This window comes from Lacerta agilis, chromosome 17, assembly GCF_009819535.1.
Source record: "Lacerta agilis isolate rLacAgi1 chromosome 17, rLacAgi1.pri, whole genome shotgun sequence".
NCBI classification, from domain to species: domain Eukaryota; kingdom Metazoa; phylum Chordata; class Lepidosauria; order Squamata; family Lacertidae; genus Lacerta; species Lacerta agilis.
In genome coordinates this window covers 32,674,433-32,693,882 of record NC_046328.1, presented here as the reverse complement: position 1 = coordinate 32,693,882, position 19,450 = coordinate 32,674,433, and the positions used below count along the sequence as shown (strand labels likewise).

At 44.9% G+C, this 19,450-nt stretch overlaps 1 protein-coding gene across 1 annotated transcript; it reads left to right on the top strand.

The window, feature by feature from the left end:
• Positions 1 to 6,756: 6,756 nt before the first annotated feature.
• Positions 6,757 to 19,450, top strand: S100A16 (S100 calcium binding protein A16). The gene is made up of 4 exons (XM_033136313.1): positions 6,757 to 6,898; positions 16,368 to 16,564; positions 18,913 to 19,078; positions 19,111 to 19,450. Exons 1-3 carry the CDS (start codon positions 6,892 to 6,894, stop codon positions 19,075 to 19,077), a joined length of 369 nt encoding a protein of 122 aa, XP_032992204.1. The 5' UTR covers positions 6,757 to 6,891; the 3' UTR covers position 19,078; positions 19,111 to 19,450.

Here is a 19,450-nt window from a genome sequence, read left to right as displayed (position 1 = left end):
TCAAACAACCCTGCGAGGGTAGGTTAGGCGGAGAGTGAGAGACTGCCCCAAGGTTGCCCAGTTAGCTCCATGGCCAAGTAGGAGGGATTTGAACCCTGGTCTTCCAGATCCTGGTCCTGGGAACTGCAGTTTACCCCTACCAGAACTAAATCCGCCGCCACCACCACCACCCCTTAAAAAACAACAACACTATTAGGAATTTTAGGAAAAGACATTTTGAAATGTGATAGAAATTTAGTTTTGTATGCCACAACAGCAGCTAGAGTTTTAATAGCTAAGAACTGGAAGACTGAAGAATTACCTACCATCGAACAATGGCAGATGAAAATGATGGACTATATGGAGCTTGCAGAAATGACCGGGAGAATCCGCAACCAGAGTGACGATGCGGTGGAAAAAGAATGGGAAAAATTCAAATTGTATTTTAAAAAAATATTGTAAGATTTAAAGTTAGAATTTTTGTTTTGAAAATAAGGATAGGCTGTCTAATATAGGTTGAATTAAATGATGTGAATTTAGGAGTGAGGTAAGATGTAGAGATAGAGTTAGAAAAAGTTTTTGTTATATTTTTAAGTATGTGATAAGAGTTTTATTGGGAAGTTACCTAAAATATTTGTAAGGGACGCAGTAGGAGGAAATAGGAGGAAGCCTGTATACGATGTGAGGAAAATCTAGGTTTTTAAGATAATAGTTTCTTTTTTTGTAGTAGTGTTTTGTATTCTTTTTTCTGTTTTTGTTTATTGTGTGTTCAATGTTTTTGTTGTTTTTTGAAAAAATTCTTAATAAATATTATTTTAAAAAACAACAACGCTACAGTCCTCGGGATTCTTTGAGGGAAGCTGTGTGCTTGATCGAGGAGGTCAAGGTGGCGTACGTTCTCCTCCCCCCAATTTCATTCTCACAACAACCCTGTAAGGTAGGGTAGGCTGAGAGTGAGTGAATTGCCTAACGTTGCCCAATGAGCTCCATGGCTCAGTGAGGGGGGGATTTGAACCCGGGTCTACCGGGCCCTAGCCCGACACTCTAATCACTGCAACACATTAAACTTCTATCGTATCTCTTTCCATGAATCCAACGCCGTCATCCAGAGTTGTCTTCCCCAACCAGGTGTCCTCCGGTTGTTGCAGGAACTCTGACTCCCATCAGCCCTTGCTGCCAGCATGGTCAATGCTCAATGGCGATGGGAGTCGTAGTTCCACAATGTTCTTGAACTCAGAACTCCCATCAGCCTGAATGAGCATGCCCAGTGGATGGGGATTATGGGAGATGTAGTTCAACAATGTCCTCGGGTTCCAGCTCCTATCAGACTCAGTCAGCATGGCCAACGGGAAGAGATGATGGAAGTTCTAGTTCCAGTAGGGAACTTCTGGTTTCATGTAGCTTGAAGCACAGTAGGTCTCTTAAATGTACAGGGACTTTGTATAAGTCAATAAAAGCAAAATTGATTCTAATTCTATTTGCACTTGGGTTCAGGGCTGTCAAGTACCCCATTTTCCCCAGGATTCTCCCTTATTTTAAGCAGTTTCCCGCTGCTCTCCCTTATTTTTTATTTCCCTTAAATTTCCCGTTTTTAATGGAAGCAGCTCCTCCCCTGCTGGCCAGGGACTGGGTGGGAAGACCTCGCCTACTTGGAGAGAAAAGCCTCAGCCCTCAAAGCAAGTGGGAGCCGTTTCCCGTGCTTACAGGGGGGTGTATTCCTCCCCTTGCATCAGCCCCTATCCGTTGCCGCCGAGCCCCTCAGCCGGCCAATAAGGTTAGCTGGCGGGCGGAGCCTGGCTGCCTTTGAGCAGCTGCTGCTTCCTGTCCTGTTTTGATGGGATCAGACAAGAAGACGATGGGGCTCCATCACGTGGAGCAAATGGCTGCCCTCCTCTTTGCTGGCTGCCCTCCTCTTTGCTCTGCTCCGAGCCCAAGGCCGCTTTGAGTTTACATTGCTGCTCCGCCCACTTTTTGCTTCTGGCTCCGCCCACCATTGATATGTGACTGTCCCCGGGATAGGTGAGACTGCTGATCCCTTATTTTCAAATCCGAAACTTGACAACTATGCTTGGGTTACATTTTTCATTCCATCTTTTATTTGTTTTCTGAAATGTCCCTGCCTTTTTTCCTCTCCTTAAAAAAATTATTTTTTTGCACTTTTCACCAGAAGAAAATAAAATCTCTATGACTTCATTCATATCCTCAGTGCTGGCGTCTAAATTTATACTGACCTTGTGTAGCCTTTCTGCTGCCCAGAACCATTTGGTCATTACTTCAAAATGGTTTACTCATGTATGAAAAGCTATGCCTCACATTCCATAAACTCCCAGAAACCAAGCATCATTCAATAATCCAAGAGGAACATCTCTCCTATAACGGTACACACTGTAATCTGTCTATTTACCTTTAAAAAAAAATTCAGAGCATTCCTGCTCTTTTTTTAAATTTTTAAATTTTATTAACTTTATTACATCAAATACAGAAAGAAAAAGAAAAAAATAAAGAATTTTTAAAAAACAAAATCCATGTTTGAATTTCTTCATAGAAAAAAAACCATAAAATACATTCAAATAATACATTCATATGTTCCAAATAATTCGGTTCTGTATTGAAAATAATGAAATAATGAAACAATCCAAGAATAATAATGTCAAAATTCAACAATCCCATAACTCAATTTCTACTAACCTTTAGTGATATTTCATTCTTCCATCCTTCTGTATATTCTTGTCTATTTCTATTATATTTTATTTCTCACGCCCATTTGGCTTCCACTTGTCATCATCCCGGGATATCAGTCTTTCCCTTCTTTTTTACTACTATAATATTCCTTATAATCTTTCTATCTTATTTTCTTCTATCCTCCCTTCCTAACTTTGGTTCACAATACAGGGTGTTTAAAAATGGATCCAGCATTTCACATGCTGAATGGCGAAATGCATACCTGCTCTTTGGCCAGAGAAGCTCCCAGAACAGCTTAGAGAGTCCCTGCTCTGGGGCTTACCTGCTAAAAAGACAAAACACAACACAAAAGGAAAAGGCGATGGGAAGGGAAAAGGAAAACATGTGAAACCAGGCACCGAATTCCTAACATTGCAAGGTTGTTAGATATGCGTAAGGTAAAGGTAGAGGGACCCCTGACCATTAGGTCCAGTCGTGTCTGACTCTGGGGTTGCGGCGCTCATCTCGCGTTACTGTCTGAGGGACCCGGCGTACAGCTTCCGGGTCATGTGGCCAGCATGACAAAGCCGCTTCTGGTGAACCAGAGCAGTGCACGGAAACACTGTTTACCTTCCCGCCAGAGTGGTATCTATTTATATTTTTTTATATATATAAATTTTTTATTCAATTTTATGAATTTAACAACCAATTAAACGTTTTCACATTCATAATTTAAAATACATTTTTGTATGGACCTCCCCGATTCGCACCTCATTGTGTCCATTTTAATACATTTTTAACAATTTTCATGTTACATCTTATACCCTACCTTTAAATTCATACATTCTTTTTATCTATACATTTTAACCCCTTAGCCTAAAGTTAATTTCCAAAGATAGCCCTTTATTTAACATAATGTTTTTTAACCAAATTCTCATCTGTTATTACCCCCTCACCCCTGGACCTGGGTTACCCCAGGCGATACAGCAAGTTCCGTAAGACATTCCAATTTCAATTCCCTTTGTTCAACCTAGTCCTAGATTAATGTCTCTTGTACAGCTTCTGGGTCATGTGGCCAGCATGACAAAGCCGTTTCTGGCGAACCAGAGCAGCGCACGGGAACGCCATTTACCTTCCCGCAGGAGTGGTATCTATTTATCTACTTGCACTTTGACGTGCTTTTGAACTGCTAGGTGGGCAGGAGCTGGGACCGAGCAGCGGGAGCTCACCCTGTCGCGGGGATTCGAACCGCCGACCTTCTGATCAGCAAGCCCTAGGCTCTGTGGTTTAACCCACAGCGCCACCCGCGTATCTTGATTTAAAAGCAAAACCCCAAATTCTTCTCCGACCTCAGAATTAACTTAGCATTCCTCTTTCTTTCTCACACGCAGCAGGAAATGCCTCTTCTGTGAAAGATGAGGCCTTCAGCGATGCATACTTAATCACCTTTAAAAATAAAGGGAAATCCTTCTTGCTTCAGCACCATTGCAATATTTCCTACTCTATGACGATGCTTTAATTGATCGATCAATTCAGACGATGACGACTCCACAAAGATTTATTTAATTGCAACGTCACATCTAGACATCCAGACACTGTGGGGCACTGGCCCCCCAATATGTAAAATAGCAAACATGTACGGTACATAAAATACATATCATTTTAAATCTAGTCTAGGAAAACTGTGGAAAGTGGGGGGGGGGAACTGATTGAAATGCAAGGCTGTTCCCCACAATCAGTGCCGGATTTACGTATAAGCTAAACAAGCTATAGCTTAGGGCCCCACTCTCTTGGGGCCCCCCAAAAAAAATTAAAGGGGAAAAACCTGGATGTACATTTCCAAAATATAAGATAAAGAACAAATAAAATAAAACCTACATACAGCGACAGTGTTTTGTGTTGTGTAGGCTCCTATGTTGTAAGAGATGGGCCCCGCCTGCTAGCCTGCTCCCTGAAATATCACTGGTTTGCTCATTTCTATATCAATTACTTTGATAAAATACATATTTTGTTATGTGCAAATGGCTTTAGATACCTATTAGGTCCATAAATTACCATGTAGCATATATTCAACACAAAAAACAGCGACAATTTGTTGTTGACAAAGGACAGCTGGACATATAAAGGGCCCCATTACCTTCAGTAGCTTAGGGCTTCATCAAACCTAAATGCAGCCCTGCCTACAATATAATGCATATTTGTATGTCGTGTTCTTGAATATATGCATTTTGGGGGCATAATTTACCCCTAGCAGATGCATTTTTGTAGACCAGACTTGGCTGCACTGCAAAAATCTGGAGAAAGTGTGAATTTCAAAGGATAGCAGTGCAAAATTAAGCAGGTTCACCTACAGATCGAGGTAAATAATAATACCACTCTAATCACCGTGAAGGTGATTTATCAAGTCACCATCATCTGTGACCATGATAATGTCAGGTAACTAATAGGTGGATGGCTGCACCTCCCTGCCAGAGTTTCCCCACAGGAAATACACCACCCGGCAGGATTGAACTCTCTGCTCATCAGCTGATGAGTGGGGGTTAAATCTTGCTACAGTGGTGCCTCTGGTTACGTACTTGATTCGTTCCGGAGGTCCGTTCTTAACCTGAAACTGTTCTAAACCTGAAGCACCACTTTAGCTAATGGGACCTCCCGCTGCCGCCGCACCGCCAGAGCACGATTTCCGTTCTTATCCTGAAGCAAAGTTCTTAACCTGAAGCGTTATTTCTGGGTTAGCGGAGTCTGTAACCTGAATCTTCTGTAACCTGAGGTACCACTGTACTTTAGTTGCATACCAGTTCTCTGGGGAGGGAGGTGGAAGAGGGAATTTCAGCCCACAATCTAATCCTCCCCCTCTGCATCCAGTTGACATTGATGCCAGTGATGCCAAATGATTGACATGGGGGTGTGGTTTGGGGGGAATGGCCTTATAGGTCAAACTGCGTATATTAGATATACAGGTGGACAGCTGTGTTGATCTGTCATAGTCATAATAAATAACAAGATGAATTTTTTTAAAAAAAATAATTCCTGTGACACCTTTAAGATCAATTAAATATAAGCTTTCAAGGTATGAGCTTTCGTGTGTGAGTATCTGACGAAGTGTGTATTACACACGCAAGCTCATACCTTGAAAGCTTATGTTTTGTTGTTGTTGTTTAGTCATTTAGTCGTGTCCGACTCTTCATGACCCCATGGACCAGAGCACGCCAGGCACGCCTATCTTTCACTGCCTCCCGCACTTTGGACAAACTCATGCCAGTCGCTTCGAGAACACTGTCCAACCATCTCGTCCTCTGTCGTCCCCTTCTCCTTGTGCCCTCCATCTTTCTCAACATCAGGGTCTTTTCCAGGGAGTCTTCTCTTCTCATGAAGTGGCCAAAGTATTGGAGCCTCAGCTTCAGGATCTGTCCTTCCAGTGAGCACTCAGGGCTGATTTCCTTCAGAATGGATAGGTTTATGGTGTCACTGGAATTATATAAAAAAACATATTTCATCTTGTTATTTATTATGGGTATATCAGGTGTTACACATAACACCAGTCTTGAAAACCTGCATTGGCTCCCAGTATGTTTCCGAGCACAATTCAAAGTGTTGGTGCTGACCTTTAAATCCCTAAATGGCAATTTTATTCCGGCCAGAGGCCCATCTATATATTAACACCCCTCTTTTTCTGCTTGCCAAATGTCTCCACCAACAATGGAGTTAACCATTGAGGCTTTGGCACTGCTGTGCACCTTGTCTGTAATATCTGGTACTGCTGCCCCCTCTTGGAGGCAGGATACTGGGTTAATGCTTTTTTCTTTAAAGCATAGCTGGTGTGTAAGTTTTTTGTTTTTTTGTTTTAAATGGACTGAATACACCCTGGCTGCCCTGGCTGCCCATACCTTGGTCCTTACACACCAGCACAGAGCGTGGGCGATGCTCTGTATCACCAGCAGGAAATACGAGAAGGACCACGAGGCGCATCCTCCGGTTTTGCAATGGCCTGCCTGCTGATGCCAGGTGAGTTGCAGAGACGCCCCAGGAGCAACGCCCTAAAAAGGGTGTCTGAGGCACAGGAGGAGGGGAGGGAATGTTTCTCTTTAAAAGAAAGTTGGGACCGGCCTCGTGACACAGCCATTGGGTGGATGCAAGAGGTGGGAGGTGTCTAATCTCATATAGCCCAACTCCAGCCAACACTGGGACGAAACAGGCAGACGGACTCAGAAGTCTTTGGTCGACGAGAGACACACAGCACACAGCACAATCATGCCAGGTAAGGAACATTCAACACATCACCTCTGTTTGTTTATCGCATGGGGGAAAGGGCTTCTTTCTAAGAACCCTACAGCGAGACGCCGGTCTTCTTTCAAGCTGGAATGTAGCTAGGAAGTTTCTGAGGGCATGTCTCTACAGGTCTTGGTGGAGCAAGTGCCAACGAAATGTCCCTGGGGAGCGAAAAGATCTGGAATGAAAGAGATGTGGGGGTTGGGGGGTTGGGATCAGAATTGGGGAAAGGAATAAAAAACCCAGAGCTGGTAATAGGGTCTCGCCAAACCACTGGGCCTTGACTTGGGTTGGGCTACACTCAAGGTCTTGCGCGATCTCCTTCGTTGACTGGATTCCAGAAGCCCACCAATGTGAGCGAAAGTTATGCAGACCTAGGATCTAAATCCTAACCAATCTGCGTCTGATGATACCATCGGAATATAGGGAGATGTCTTCTACTGGGTCAGACCAGAGGTCCATCTAGGACCAAAACTGTCCACAGTTTGCAGTTTGGGGAAGGGCATCTGTTTCTCCTATCTCTTCCTGGAGATGTCTGGGATTAAACCTGGGACCTTCTCCATGAAAATCATCCCATCTGCCCCTGAGCTACAGCCTTTCCCCTGAACAATTGTGCAAGTCCTGCTTGGGAGCACTCTCGGCTGGATCATGTCAAGTCCAGCATTCTTAGCAAGAATCCATCCGCTATGTGGTCAGCCAATGGCCCATGAGTGATCTGCTCTGGTACAAGGCAGCTTCCTAAGTTTTTAAGCTTCGGTATAAGAGAGAACGAGCTGCTTCTGAATGCCAGTTAATGGGATCTACAGGTGGGGCTTGTGTTCGAATCCTGGTTGCGGGTTTCCCACAGACATCTGGTCGGCCACTGTTTGTACAGAATGCTGGACTAGATGGGCCCTTGGCCTGATCCAGCAGCAGGCTGTTAAGGACAGGGGTTCTGCATTGAGAACTTGCACTTCTCCACATTTTGTGATGCAGTGATGTGTGCGAAAAACGCACCCACCAGGGTGAAGCATGTGTTTTGATGTGGGTCTGCGAATAGCTCTGTGGGACACCTCATGTAAGTTCTGGAAGCTGACGTCTTTACGGCCAGGAAGGAAGCTTCTACGCAGACCTCCGATACACAACTGGATATGCATCTAACCACCCTAAATTAAATAGCCAACACCATCTAGAGACCCCCATGTTTCAGGAAGCAGCGTCACAAGTATAGCTTCCATAAGCGAGTTCGTTTCTCAGTTTCTGACCGCCTCCAAATTGGGATTGTCAAAAAGACAGGGCAAAGGCGTTGGAAAGGTCCACATGGAAAACAAGCGGCGTCCATAACTCAGCGGAAGAGGATGTTCTTTGGAACTGGAAGGATGAGGAGTAGACATGGGGGCGTGGGGGAGGGGCGTTTCCAATTCAGTACAAGTTTAAAGGCAAGCTTATCAGGTTTGCGGCTGCTGAAATGATTTGGGAATTGAAATGGAGCCGTCTTTCGCAATTGAACTTTCTCTGAATTTTGCAATGCAGGTCTCCAACCAACCAAGGTTGACCAAAAAAAATAAAATAAAATCTTATATTAGGGCAAAGTGTGCATGAAAGTTGACGCCTTGATGAAAATAACTTAGAAGAATGCATTCTATTAGGGGGAAAGGCTTACAAAAATGTGTAGCTTTGTCAAAACTGTGTTGGGGGGGGAAATGTAATTATTAGGTGAAATCCACTCCAAAAAAACTGAAAATTGCTGCAGAAATGTGGAGACTCAAATTTCAAATTGGAAAAATGTGGGATCCAAAAATGTATTTTTTGTAATTTTTCCTTTAAAATACCAATAAATTCTTATAAAAAAAAACCCAAAAATGAGTAACCTAAACTGACAAGTCCTTCCATTCCTAGCTGGGGGTGGGCAAAAGTATCAATTTCAGTTGCGCTTCCTTTCTCCCATTTCCAATAGCTACTGCCCTTCCTCTCATTAATTCATTGATTTTTTTTCACGATTATTTATTACTCCGGAAAGTTGCCTTGAGCCCCAATCATGGAGATGTGGTGTACACATATTTTAAATAAATGAATTCTCAATTTTTAAAAAAAGAATGAGTCAGCGACAGATATGTGTGTAGGCAGCAACCGAATTTGCAATGGGTCTTCAGCCACAGAATAAAAAGCCAGAATGACACAACTTTGGGGAGGTTTTATTATTATTATTATTATTATTATTATTATTATTATTATTATTATTATTATTATTAAATGATTGCTTTTATCATCAGGCAGTACACCCCCAAAAGTAAGGTTAAGGGTTAAGGTTGGAACACAGCACATTTGCTCCTAGCTGGGATGAATTGGAAGCAGTAATTAAAACGTTCCCAGGCCTGCAGGAATCCAGCCTGTTATACTGCCTCAGCAACCTGGTTAAAATTGCTGATGAGCTCCAAATAATAAACTGGAATTTGGAAGAGGATTGAAAGCTGGGTTTCCCTACCATGCTGTGACTTAGATCAGGCACTTATTGGCAGCAACTGGCCAGGAAATACAGATTCGTAGGAAAGAGGAAGGCACTTTTAAGCATGTGCAGAGTGCCGAACCCACTCCCTTGAGCAGAGCCAGCATTATATGTAGGTAGTGATGGCAGGAAGCTTCCAGGTTAGGAAGAACTCTTGCTATGTTCAGAAGACAACCTCCATGTTCTAAGGCAATCTACCACAAACGCCCTGCATGCCGGCTTCCCATCTGGTTGGCTATTGCGAGGACAGGATGCTGGACTGGACGGGCCTTTGGCCTGATCCAGCAGCCAGGCTCTTCTGATGTTCTTGAAAATCGAATCAACCTTGCCAGACCTGGTGGGAAGGAACGGAGAAACCCGTCGAGGGTGTGACATGGGGCAAGTCCTCTCTTGCTCGATCTGCTCTGCTAGGTACAAAGCGCCTTTGAAACCTCACACACCTGGGCCAGGTTGTCTGGTGGGAGAAAACATTTGCTTCGTCTCTCTGATCCATTTGAAATGTCGGTGTACCAAATTCTGCCCTAAGCGGGTGATTTTGTACCAGGAACCAGGGCCCAGAGACATCCAGGGGGTACCATGTTGGCTAACCCCCCCTGTTGCTAGAATTAAAGGAGGCAACTTATTTCTGTTTCCTCTCGCGCATGTGCGGCTAATTTGCAGGATGCTATCATCCCCATTGAAACATTCCTGCGAAAGTCAGGACAGGCCGGAGAGACCAGCTCCCTGGCGGTTGGGCAAGAGTTTTTGGGGCACCTGTCCCGGTTCCCTATCGTGGTGGGTGGGGACGGCCTCCCACGATTTCCTGCCTTATCACCCCGGAGCGATGCAGCTGGCAGTGACGTGTCACATATACACACTCACAAGTGGAGTGGCAGCTAAAGGCAGAAGGCTCCCTGGAAGGAATTCCAAAGATGGGACCAATTTGATGGCAAAAAAATCTCCATGAGAAACTTAGCCAATAGGGTGGAATATCCCCCCCTCCCCAAAGCAGAACATTCCTGCCAGGGAGACGAGTGGGGAATGATCGCATTCAGAATTTCTGCCATGTTTTGCAATGGTTATTTTATGAATGGATCCCAGGTTATTTTATGAATGAATCGCTGTGGTCATTATGTGAATGAATCCTTGTGGCTCATTTATGAATGAATCCCTACAGTGTCCTAGGATACTTGTTTTTTGTAACAGGAGCAAAAAATGCTGGAGAGACGTATCACTGACCTGCTAAGAGTTCTTCCCTCACCCCTTCTTCATTTCCATCAGGTCATTCCGCTGATGGGACATTTGGGGGAAAGCGTGACATTGAAATTTTCTCAAAATCTTTAAGAGTTGTTTTGGATTGGAACTTTAGGCCGGAAGAGTTTAATTTGGGGAAGGCGGGGGACCAAATTGCTATACTGGTGGTGATCCAAAAATGTCGTCGTCCCCCCGCCGCCTTTAATTTAATCAGCATTTTGTTACTTTTAAAATGATGATGATGATAATAATAATAATAATAATAATAATAATAATAATAATAATAATAATAATAATAATAATAATAATAATAATAATAATAATAATATAAGAATGATATCCCAAGAAGTATCTGATTAAGATTGTTCCTACCACCAGGCCAGGAACTTTTTCAAAGCCTGAGGGCCACCTTCACTTCTGGGCAACTTTTGAGGGGCCACATGTCAGTGGTGGGTGGAGCCACAGGCAAAGCGGGTGGAGAAATGGGTGCAAATTTTACCTCTGTAAAATAGGCTAGAATCTACTCAATTTTCTATCTGGGCAAGCAAGAAGCAATCGCTATTTCTATGATGTTTATATTGATGCTTTTGAATTATGGTGCTGGATGAGACTCTTGAGAGTCCCACGGACTGCAAGAAGATCAAACTTATCCATTCTCAAAGAAATCAGCCCTGAGTGTTCACTGGAAGGACAGATCCTGAAGCTGAGGCTCCAGTACTTTGGCCACCTCATGAGAAGAGAAGACTCCCTGGAAAAGACCCTGATGTTGGGAAAGGTGGAGGGCACAAGGAGAAGGGGACGACAGAGGACGAGATGGTTGGACAGTGTTCTCGAAGCTACCAACATGAGTTTGGCGAAACTGCGGGAGGCAGTGAAGGATAGGCGTGCCTGGCGTGCATGGGGTCACAAAGAGTCGGACACGACTGAACGACTGAACAACAACAACAATGATGTTTATATTAATGCTTTTAAAATGCAATTCGCTTGAAGACCTCTTCAAGCGATTAATACTAGTATTAATACTAATACTTTAGTATTAGTATTAATACTAATATTAGTATTAATACTAATACTTTTAGTACTATACTATACTATACTATACTATACTATACTATACTATACTATACGGTGGTACCTTGGAAACCAAACCCCTTGGCTCCCAAACAAATCGGCTCCCGAATGATCGAAACCCGGAAGTGAGTGTTCCAGTTTTCGAACGATTTTCGGAAGCCTAATATCTGGCATGGCTTCCGTGGCTTCCGATTGGCTGCAGGATGTTCCTGCAGCCAATCGGAAGCCACGCTTTGGTTTTCAAACAGTTCCGGCTGTCGAACAGACTCCCAGAACATGTTCTGTTTGAGAACCAAGATATGACTGTATGATACAATATAATACGATACCGCTGCTGTATTCCTGCTATTACTGCTAATAGGAATATAAGTATCAGAGTTCAAGGACAGATTACAGCCAGGAAAAAACACTCAGGGTGTGAGACAGTGAGGGACGTGGCTTGGAGAAAAGGCATGTGGCCTAGGGAGCATTCCAAGGGGGCCACATACAGACACCTGGAGGGCCACATTAGGCTCCTCCTGAGGCTGAGGTTCATACCTCTAGATCTTTTGCCTCTGCTGGAGATCAGAGCTGGTTGAGATCCCTGCAGCCTGTCATGAGAGTCCCAGAGTTGCTCTGATTCCCGCCCCCTCCAAAATCCACTTAGGGGCAACGGAGAATTTGTTTCCCATTCCTGGTGCTTGAAGGAAAATTCAAGATGCCCGTCCCTTCGGGCAGAATTCGCCCTGATTTCCACAACGAACAGGATGTCACTTACGGAGGAGAACTGCATCGTTATAATAAAAAATAAATAAATCAAGAAGGTGACATCCAGATCAGGGAAGTTAAAATAAGGAGGCCAACTCCCACCTTCTTATTCTGTATTTTGTGGGAGGTTCCCCCCCCTTCTTCTTCCTGGATGTTGTGACATCCTGTGACGTCAGCGCATCCTGAAAAGTGGGGAAACACATAATGAGGCTTTCCCAGTCTTTCCCAGCAGCTTCCACGCCCAAGGATGGGATGGAATGAGCGATAGGAAGGTGAGATTTCAGGGCATGGCAGATTCCAACACAGCAGGTGCCTTTTTTTATTAACCCTGTGCTGTTGATGTGCCTTGCAACAGCTAGGATATCCCATAATTGCGGCTTTTGCCTGGCACTACTCCTCCTCCTCCTCCTCGCCCTCCTACGCACGCTCTGATTGGCTGGGAGGGAGCGGCATTCCATTCCAACGAAGGCCTGGCGACTGGTTCAGCGGATTTCGCTCCCGGCACCCGCCTCACTGGGGCTAGGCAGAGCGCCTGCCAAAATATAATTATCGTTAATCGCCTGTGCCGGAGTGTGGGTGTTGCAACCCGGAGGGGAAGGAAGGAAGGAATGACGGGCAGATTGCAGGGCAGAAGGAAGGATCCTGCAAAGCGGATGGGGTGCATTCCTAGGAGCCGCCACCAGAGGTCGCTGTGTAGGAAAGACGGGAGACCGTTGGGAAGGCAAGACCCCATGCAAACTCAGTGGTAGAACATTTCCTTGGCATGCCAGGCCAGTGAGGGGGGTGACCAGGGGAGACTCATGAGGGCCAGGTTAAGAGTCTTAAGAGGGCCACATTCGACAACCTGGCCTGAAATTCCCTGACCCTGATCTAGATACCTATTTGAGGAGACAATGTCAGATTTGGGGCCCATTATTCCGGGAACTTTCAACAGCCATTAAGAGACAAAGGAGGATATGAAACCGATACAGGGAATATTGTTGCGCATGCCACCCCATTCTCTGAGCGGTGTGAGATCTCACGGGTTCCAGGCTCTCACTCAAATTCCGCGTTTCCCTTTGGAAATCGGGCACAGCAAAGACTGTGGTGTCTTTATGATATATGGGTTATTCACACATATGTGCAACCTGAACCTACGATGAAGGGGTTTACAGCATTAATACCCCAAAAGGGTCTTGTTTCTCCCACAGCTGCAGTCTTGGATTCAAACAGACATCAAGCATTGTCCTCTGCCAGCTGCTTTGCTTCTGTGTTGCCTAACTCCTAATTCTCTACTCTAAGCTCTGTTGCGGGAGTGGGACCCCACCCATTTCCCGCCTCATACCAACTCCCCTGGATCCCTTTGTTCACTTAATGACCCATCACCCAGGGGATTAACAAATGAGGAAGGCAGCCTGATTTAATAAAATGTTAACACTTGCTGATTCCAGGGATTATGAGTGTCTAGCACACAGTTTAGCACCCTAAGTCCCAAGACTTAATTAGATTCTAACACTAGCTAGAGCCAGGGATTGTAGTTGTCTGACACTCACAAACTCATATCAGTATCTTGGTTGCTCAAGGATCTTCCAGCCAGGAAGTGACTTCCACCATTGGAGACATCCATCTCCCTGCAGAATGATGCAACTTCAGGCCACACTGAGATAACCCTGGTTGCTATGAGTCATCATTCCTTCACCGTATTCTTTCCAGCTCCCGCTAAAAGCATTTTTGTTTCAGCAGGCCTACCCAGACATGTTGGATGATGATGAATGTCATCGTGTTTTTCATTTATTATTGGTTGCTTAATGTTCCCAATAGTTGTTTCAACTGCTTTTACTCGTAATGTTATCGTTTTATTCCCTTTGGGAACTGCGCTGCGGGCTGGTTTACTTTACGATCAAGTAGTCTGAAAGGAATAAAATAAAGAATAATCCCCTGCAATGTTAGCACAGTTGTCAGTGGTGCTAACAATCCCAAAGTGGCAGGTTCGATCCCCGTAAGAGACAACTGCATATTCCGATCCTGGTCCGACTGCACTGGCTACCGATTAGTTTCTGGGCCCAATTCAAAATGCTGGTTTTGACCTATAAAGCCTTCAATAGCTCAGGACTACAATACCTCAAGGACCACCTCTTTTCGTATAAACCTCCCCAGACCCTGAGATGATCTTCCGAGGCCCTCATTCATGTGCCTCCTCCTCGAGAGGTCCGGAGGGTGGCAACACGAGAACGGGGCCTTCTCTGCAGTGGCTCCCCGTCTGTGGAATGCTCTCCCCAGGGAAGTTCACCTGGCGTCTTCATTATACACCTTTAGGCGCCAGGCAAAAATGTTCCTTTTTAACCAGGCCTTTGCTTAACCGATCAACATCCTATACCAGGCATGGCCAAACTTGGCCCTCCAGCTGTTTTGGGACTACAACTCCCATCATCCCTAGCTAACAGGACCAGTGGTCAGGCATGATGGGAACTGTAGTCCCAAAACAGCTGGAGGGCCAAGTTTGGCCCTGCCTGTCCTACACCCTTTAAAAGGTGGCTATTTTTGTGTGTGTGTGGGGTGTTATGGGATTGTTTTCATTTTTTATGATATGTATTGCCATTTTTATTGTGAACCGCCCTGAGAAGTCCAGGTATAGAGAGGTATATAAATTCAGTAAATGAAATGAATGAAATGAAATATTCCTGCGTTGATGGGGGGTTGGACTACATGACAATCGAGGTCCCTTGCAACTCTACGATTCTATGAAGAGGTTGGGATAATAATACTCACCTGCTCCACGCTGTTGTGGCACATATGAGATAACATATGTGAAACCAGGGCTGTTTTTACCCGGGGGTGCAAAGGGTGTGGGGCACCCAGGCACCAAATTTGGGGGGGCACCAGGCGTGCGCCACTGAAGCCGCCTAAGCTCTTAACTATCTACCTGTTATGAAATAATAATTTTGATCAAGTTAGAAAAACAAAATATCTCCCCTCTACTTTTTATAACGGTCCTGGAGGTCCTTTTGAACATGATTAGAATGGACAAGCAGATAAAAGGAATAAGGGTGGGAGAGAAAGAATACAAATTGAGAGCCTTTGCCGATGATTTTGGTTTTATCCCTACAAGATCCTGAAACCAGTGTGCCTAAAGCATTAGAGATAATCGATTCATTTGGACAAGTAGCAGGATTTAAGTTGAATAAAGCCAAAACTAAAGTGTTGACAAAAAATATGGTACCTATGCAGGTACAGAAATTACAAGACCAAACAGGACTAAGTTTTGTTAATAAGGTAAAATATCTAGGGGTGAATTTGACACCGCAGAATCTAAACCTGTTCAAGGACAACTATGAAAAACTATGGAATGAAATAAAAAGGGACCTGGAGATATGGACTATTAAAGCTGTCTTTGATGGGCAGAATAGCAGCTATAAAAATGAATGTATTGCCAAAGATGTTGTTTCTATTCCAAGTACTTCCGATTATAGACAAGTTGGATTGTTTCAGAAGATGGCAAAAGAAAAACAAAATACATATATACCTAGGTATTACCGAAATGTATACCTACTGTTTCACTAAATGACTTTCGACTTTGTGCGCTCATTTACCAAAGATGCGCCGCGCCAGCAGTGGCGCTTGTCATTCTCAGCGGCGCCGTGCAAGCAAAATTAACTAAATTTGGGGGCCCTGGGCAGATCTTTGCACCCCTGCGGCGCATATGCTAAAGACGGCCCTGTGTGAAACGCTTTAAAGAATGGCTTATGCACTAAATATTGTGCATTGTATAAGGTATGGGGTATCTTTGGGGTTGTTGAGATGTTGCTGAAACACATCTCCTATTGCCCCTGGCATCCTGAGCTACATCTGGAGGCCCCAAGCTTCCCCGCACCTGGGGCATATGTCCTGTCCACGAATTGGGAAGGGATGCTGATCGATGACGCACTTCCGTTTTTCCCTCTAGGATGCAAGGGAGGAGGAGGAACCAAGGGAGGAGACATCATGGCCGGCGACCCCTCTGAGCTGGAGTGGGCCATCCAGACGCTGTCGAAGAACTACGATAAGTACGCCGGCAAAGGGTGCTGTTGCAGCAAGAAGCGCGGGATCAGCCAGTCTGGTTTCCGGAAGATGCTCACCCATGAGCTCAACCACATGTTGACGGTGAGATGGAGGATGGAGGGAGATTCAGAAGGTGCTGCCGCCTAATGTCAGAGTCAAACCGTCAGTCCATCTAGCCAGTGCCAGATTTACGTATAAGCTAAACAAGCTATAGCTTAGGGCCCCACTCTCTTGGCCAACCACCCCCCCCCAAAAAACTCACTATTAATATACTTCTTCTTAATTGTATTTCAGTTCAACAATTACTTTGATAAAATGCATATTTTATACATATGTGCAAATGGCTTTAGATGCCTATTAGGTCCTATTTAGATGCCTATTAGGTCCATAAACGCGGGTGGCGGTGTGGGTTAAACCATTGAGCCTAAGGCTTGCCGATCAGAAGGTCAGCGGTTCTATTTTGAAGAAAGGATAGGTTGTAGAATTAAAGATGAGTTAAATGATTGGATTTAGGATTAAGTTAAGAGATAGAGGTAGATATCGATATATTGATATAGCATTGAGTAAGAGATAAGAGATGATAAGAGAAATGTTGTTTGTCAGAAGAAGGATAGTATTAGCTTAAATGGGAAGTTACTTAAGATATTTGCAAGGGACGCAGAAGGAGGAGACAGGAGGAAGTCCGACTAAGATGTGAGAAAAATACAGGTTGTTAAAGATAATGAGATTTTTGTAGTTTTTTTTTCTTTTTTTCTTTTTATGTAGTTTGTTTAGTTGTTGTTGTTGTTATATGTTTTGTTTAAAAATTGTTCAATAAATATTATTTAAAAAAAAAAACCCACAGAAGGTCGGCGGTTCGAATCCCTGCGACGGGGTGAGCTCCCATTGCTCGGTCCCTGCTCCCGCCAACCTAGCAGTTCGAAAGCACGTCAAAGTGCAAGTAGATAAATAGGTACTGCTCCGGAGGGAAGGTAAACAGCGTTTCCATGCGCTACTCTGGTTCGCCAGAAGCGGCTTAGTCATGCTGGCCACATGACCCGGAAGCTGTACACCGGCTCCCTCGGCCAGTAAACACAGATGAGCGCCACAACCCCAGAGTCGTCCGCGATTGGACCTAATGGTCAGGGGCCCCTTTACCTTTACCATAAATTACCATATAGCATATATTCAACACAAAAAACAGGAACAATTTGTTGTTGACAAAGGGCAGCTGGACATATAAAGGGCTCCATTACCTTCAGTAGCTTAGGGCTTCATCAAACCTAAATCCAGCCCTGCATCTAGCCCAGTTTTTCCGACATGGATTGGCAGTGACTCTCTCTCAGCACCAGTGGTGTGCGGTGAAATTTTGTGTAGGGGGTCAGTTAGGGTCAGAGGCACCAGCTTTCTTCCCTAAGCTGGGCAGAAGCTTCCTAGGCTTTGGGAAGGAGGCACCAGGGGAATATTTAAGGTACTAGCTTGGTCCCCCTAGTCCACTGACAGCATGCCGCTGGTCAGCACAGTAACATTTTGATCTGCATGTTGATGGGAAAGGGGGTGTGATATTTAGTACAAGCAGCACTTAGAGGCTGCAATTGGGGGGGGGGGGATAGAAAGCCAGGCAGCCTCCAGTCTAGATGGGAAACCAACGAGAAGCAAGAATCTGGCGTTTTACCCAGTGGCAAGCAGATCAGCACTGAGATGGGGAGAAATGATAGGAATAACATTTCATGGTGCCACAGCAAGTCAGGCAGGACTTGAATGGGGAAGCCTTGAAGGGGTACAAGCGACAATAAGCTACTCAGCACTTAGCTGGAAAGCAATGATAAGCAATAGAACGGTCACAAAAAGAATAACCTGGGCTATTTCACACTTAGGCTATGTTGCAAACTAAGGACTCAGCTACATTAGTGAAAGAACATTTTGATTGCGTTATAAACATGCAACACAAGATGGCGCTGGAGAGCCAAAAAAATTCTATGCGATTTTACATAGCGATTTTTTTTGGTTATAACGATTTAATTTCTGAGTTATTTATAGTGGTTTTCCCCCCTGTGTGTAGATCCACCCTAAGATGTGAGCAACAACAAGCGGTAGCATAGCACCAAAAGGCAATAGTACCAAAAGTAGTCTGAAGGGGGACTATTGAACACTTGGGCTAGGAGACAAATGGAGATGTGGGCAATGATAAGCTATTTGCATGGTGCTTCTAAATGAAATAGGTGGTGAGAAGAGGGTCCATTGCACCCCTTGGCTAGGAGTCAAACTCACCTGTGACCCAGCTATTAAAGGGAGCAATTCAACTTTCCATATCCTCTTTCGCAGAAAAGTGCCCCAAATGTGTCATGGGATGTCATCTAGTAGGGTGGACCCGCGCCTCCCCATGTGGTGGAAGTGTCTAAGCCCTTAGGCTCCATGTCTTCCTGTCCTGCTTTTCTCACTCGGTTCATTCCTCCTCTTCCCCCACCCAGGACACCAAGAACAAGCAAGCTGCCAACAAACTGATCTGTGACCTGGATGAGAATCAGGACGGACTCATCAGCTTCCACGAGTACTGGAACCTGATTGGTGGCATCGCCAGCCCAATCTCCTGCCTGATCCGACAGCAGGAGGAGAGCGTGAAGTTCACCAAATAGAGAGAGCGAGAGAAAGACAGAGAGAGCCCCCGGGAGAGCGAGAGAGAACGCCAGCTGCTCGCACCACCCAGAGCCCCTTCTATCTCTCCCCCCACATCCCGACTCCCTGCCTTAACCTTGCCGTCATTCCAGCTCCCCCTGCTGGCTGGGCTGCGCATCACACGGCCCACCGGCATTTGGGCCCGAAAGCTGAACTCTACAATTCCTTCGGAAATTATCCGTCCACTTATTTAATTCTTTTCAACACCTGCAATTGGGGTATCGTGTCTGGGAGGGTGACGGGTGGCTGTGGGGAGGGGGTAGCCATGTTCCATGGGGATCCAGCCAGCTGTGTCAGACTGTGAAGAGCGTTGCAATAAAGCATTGAGTCGGA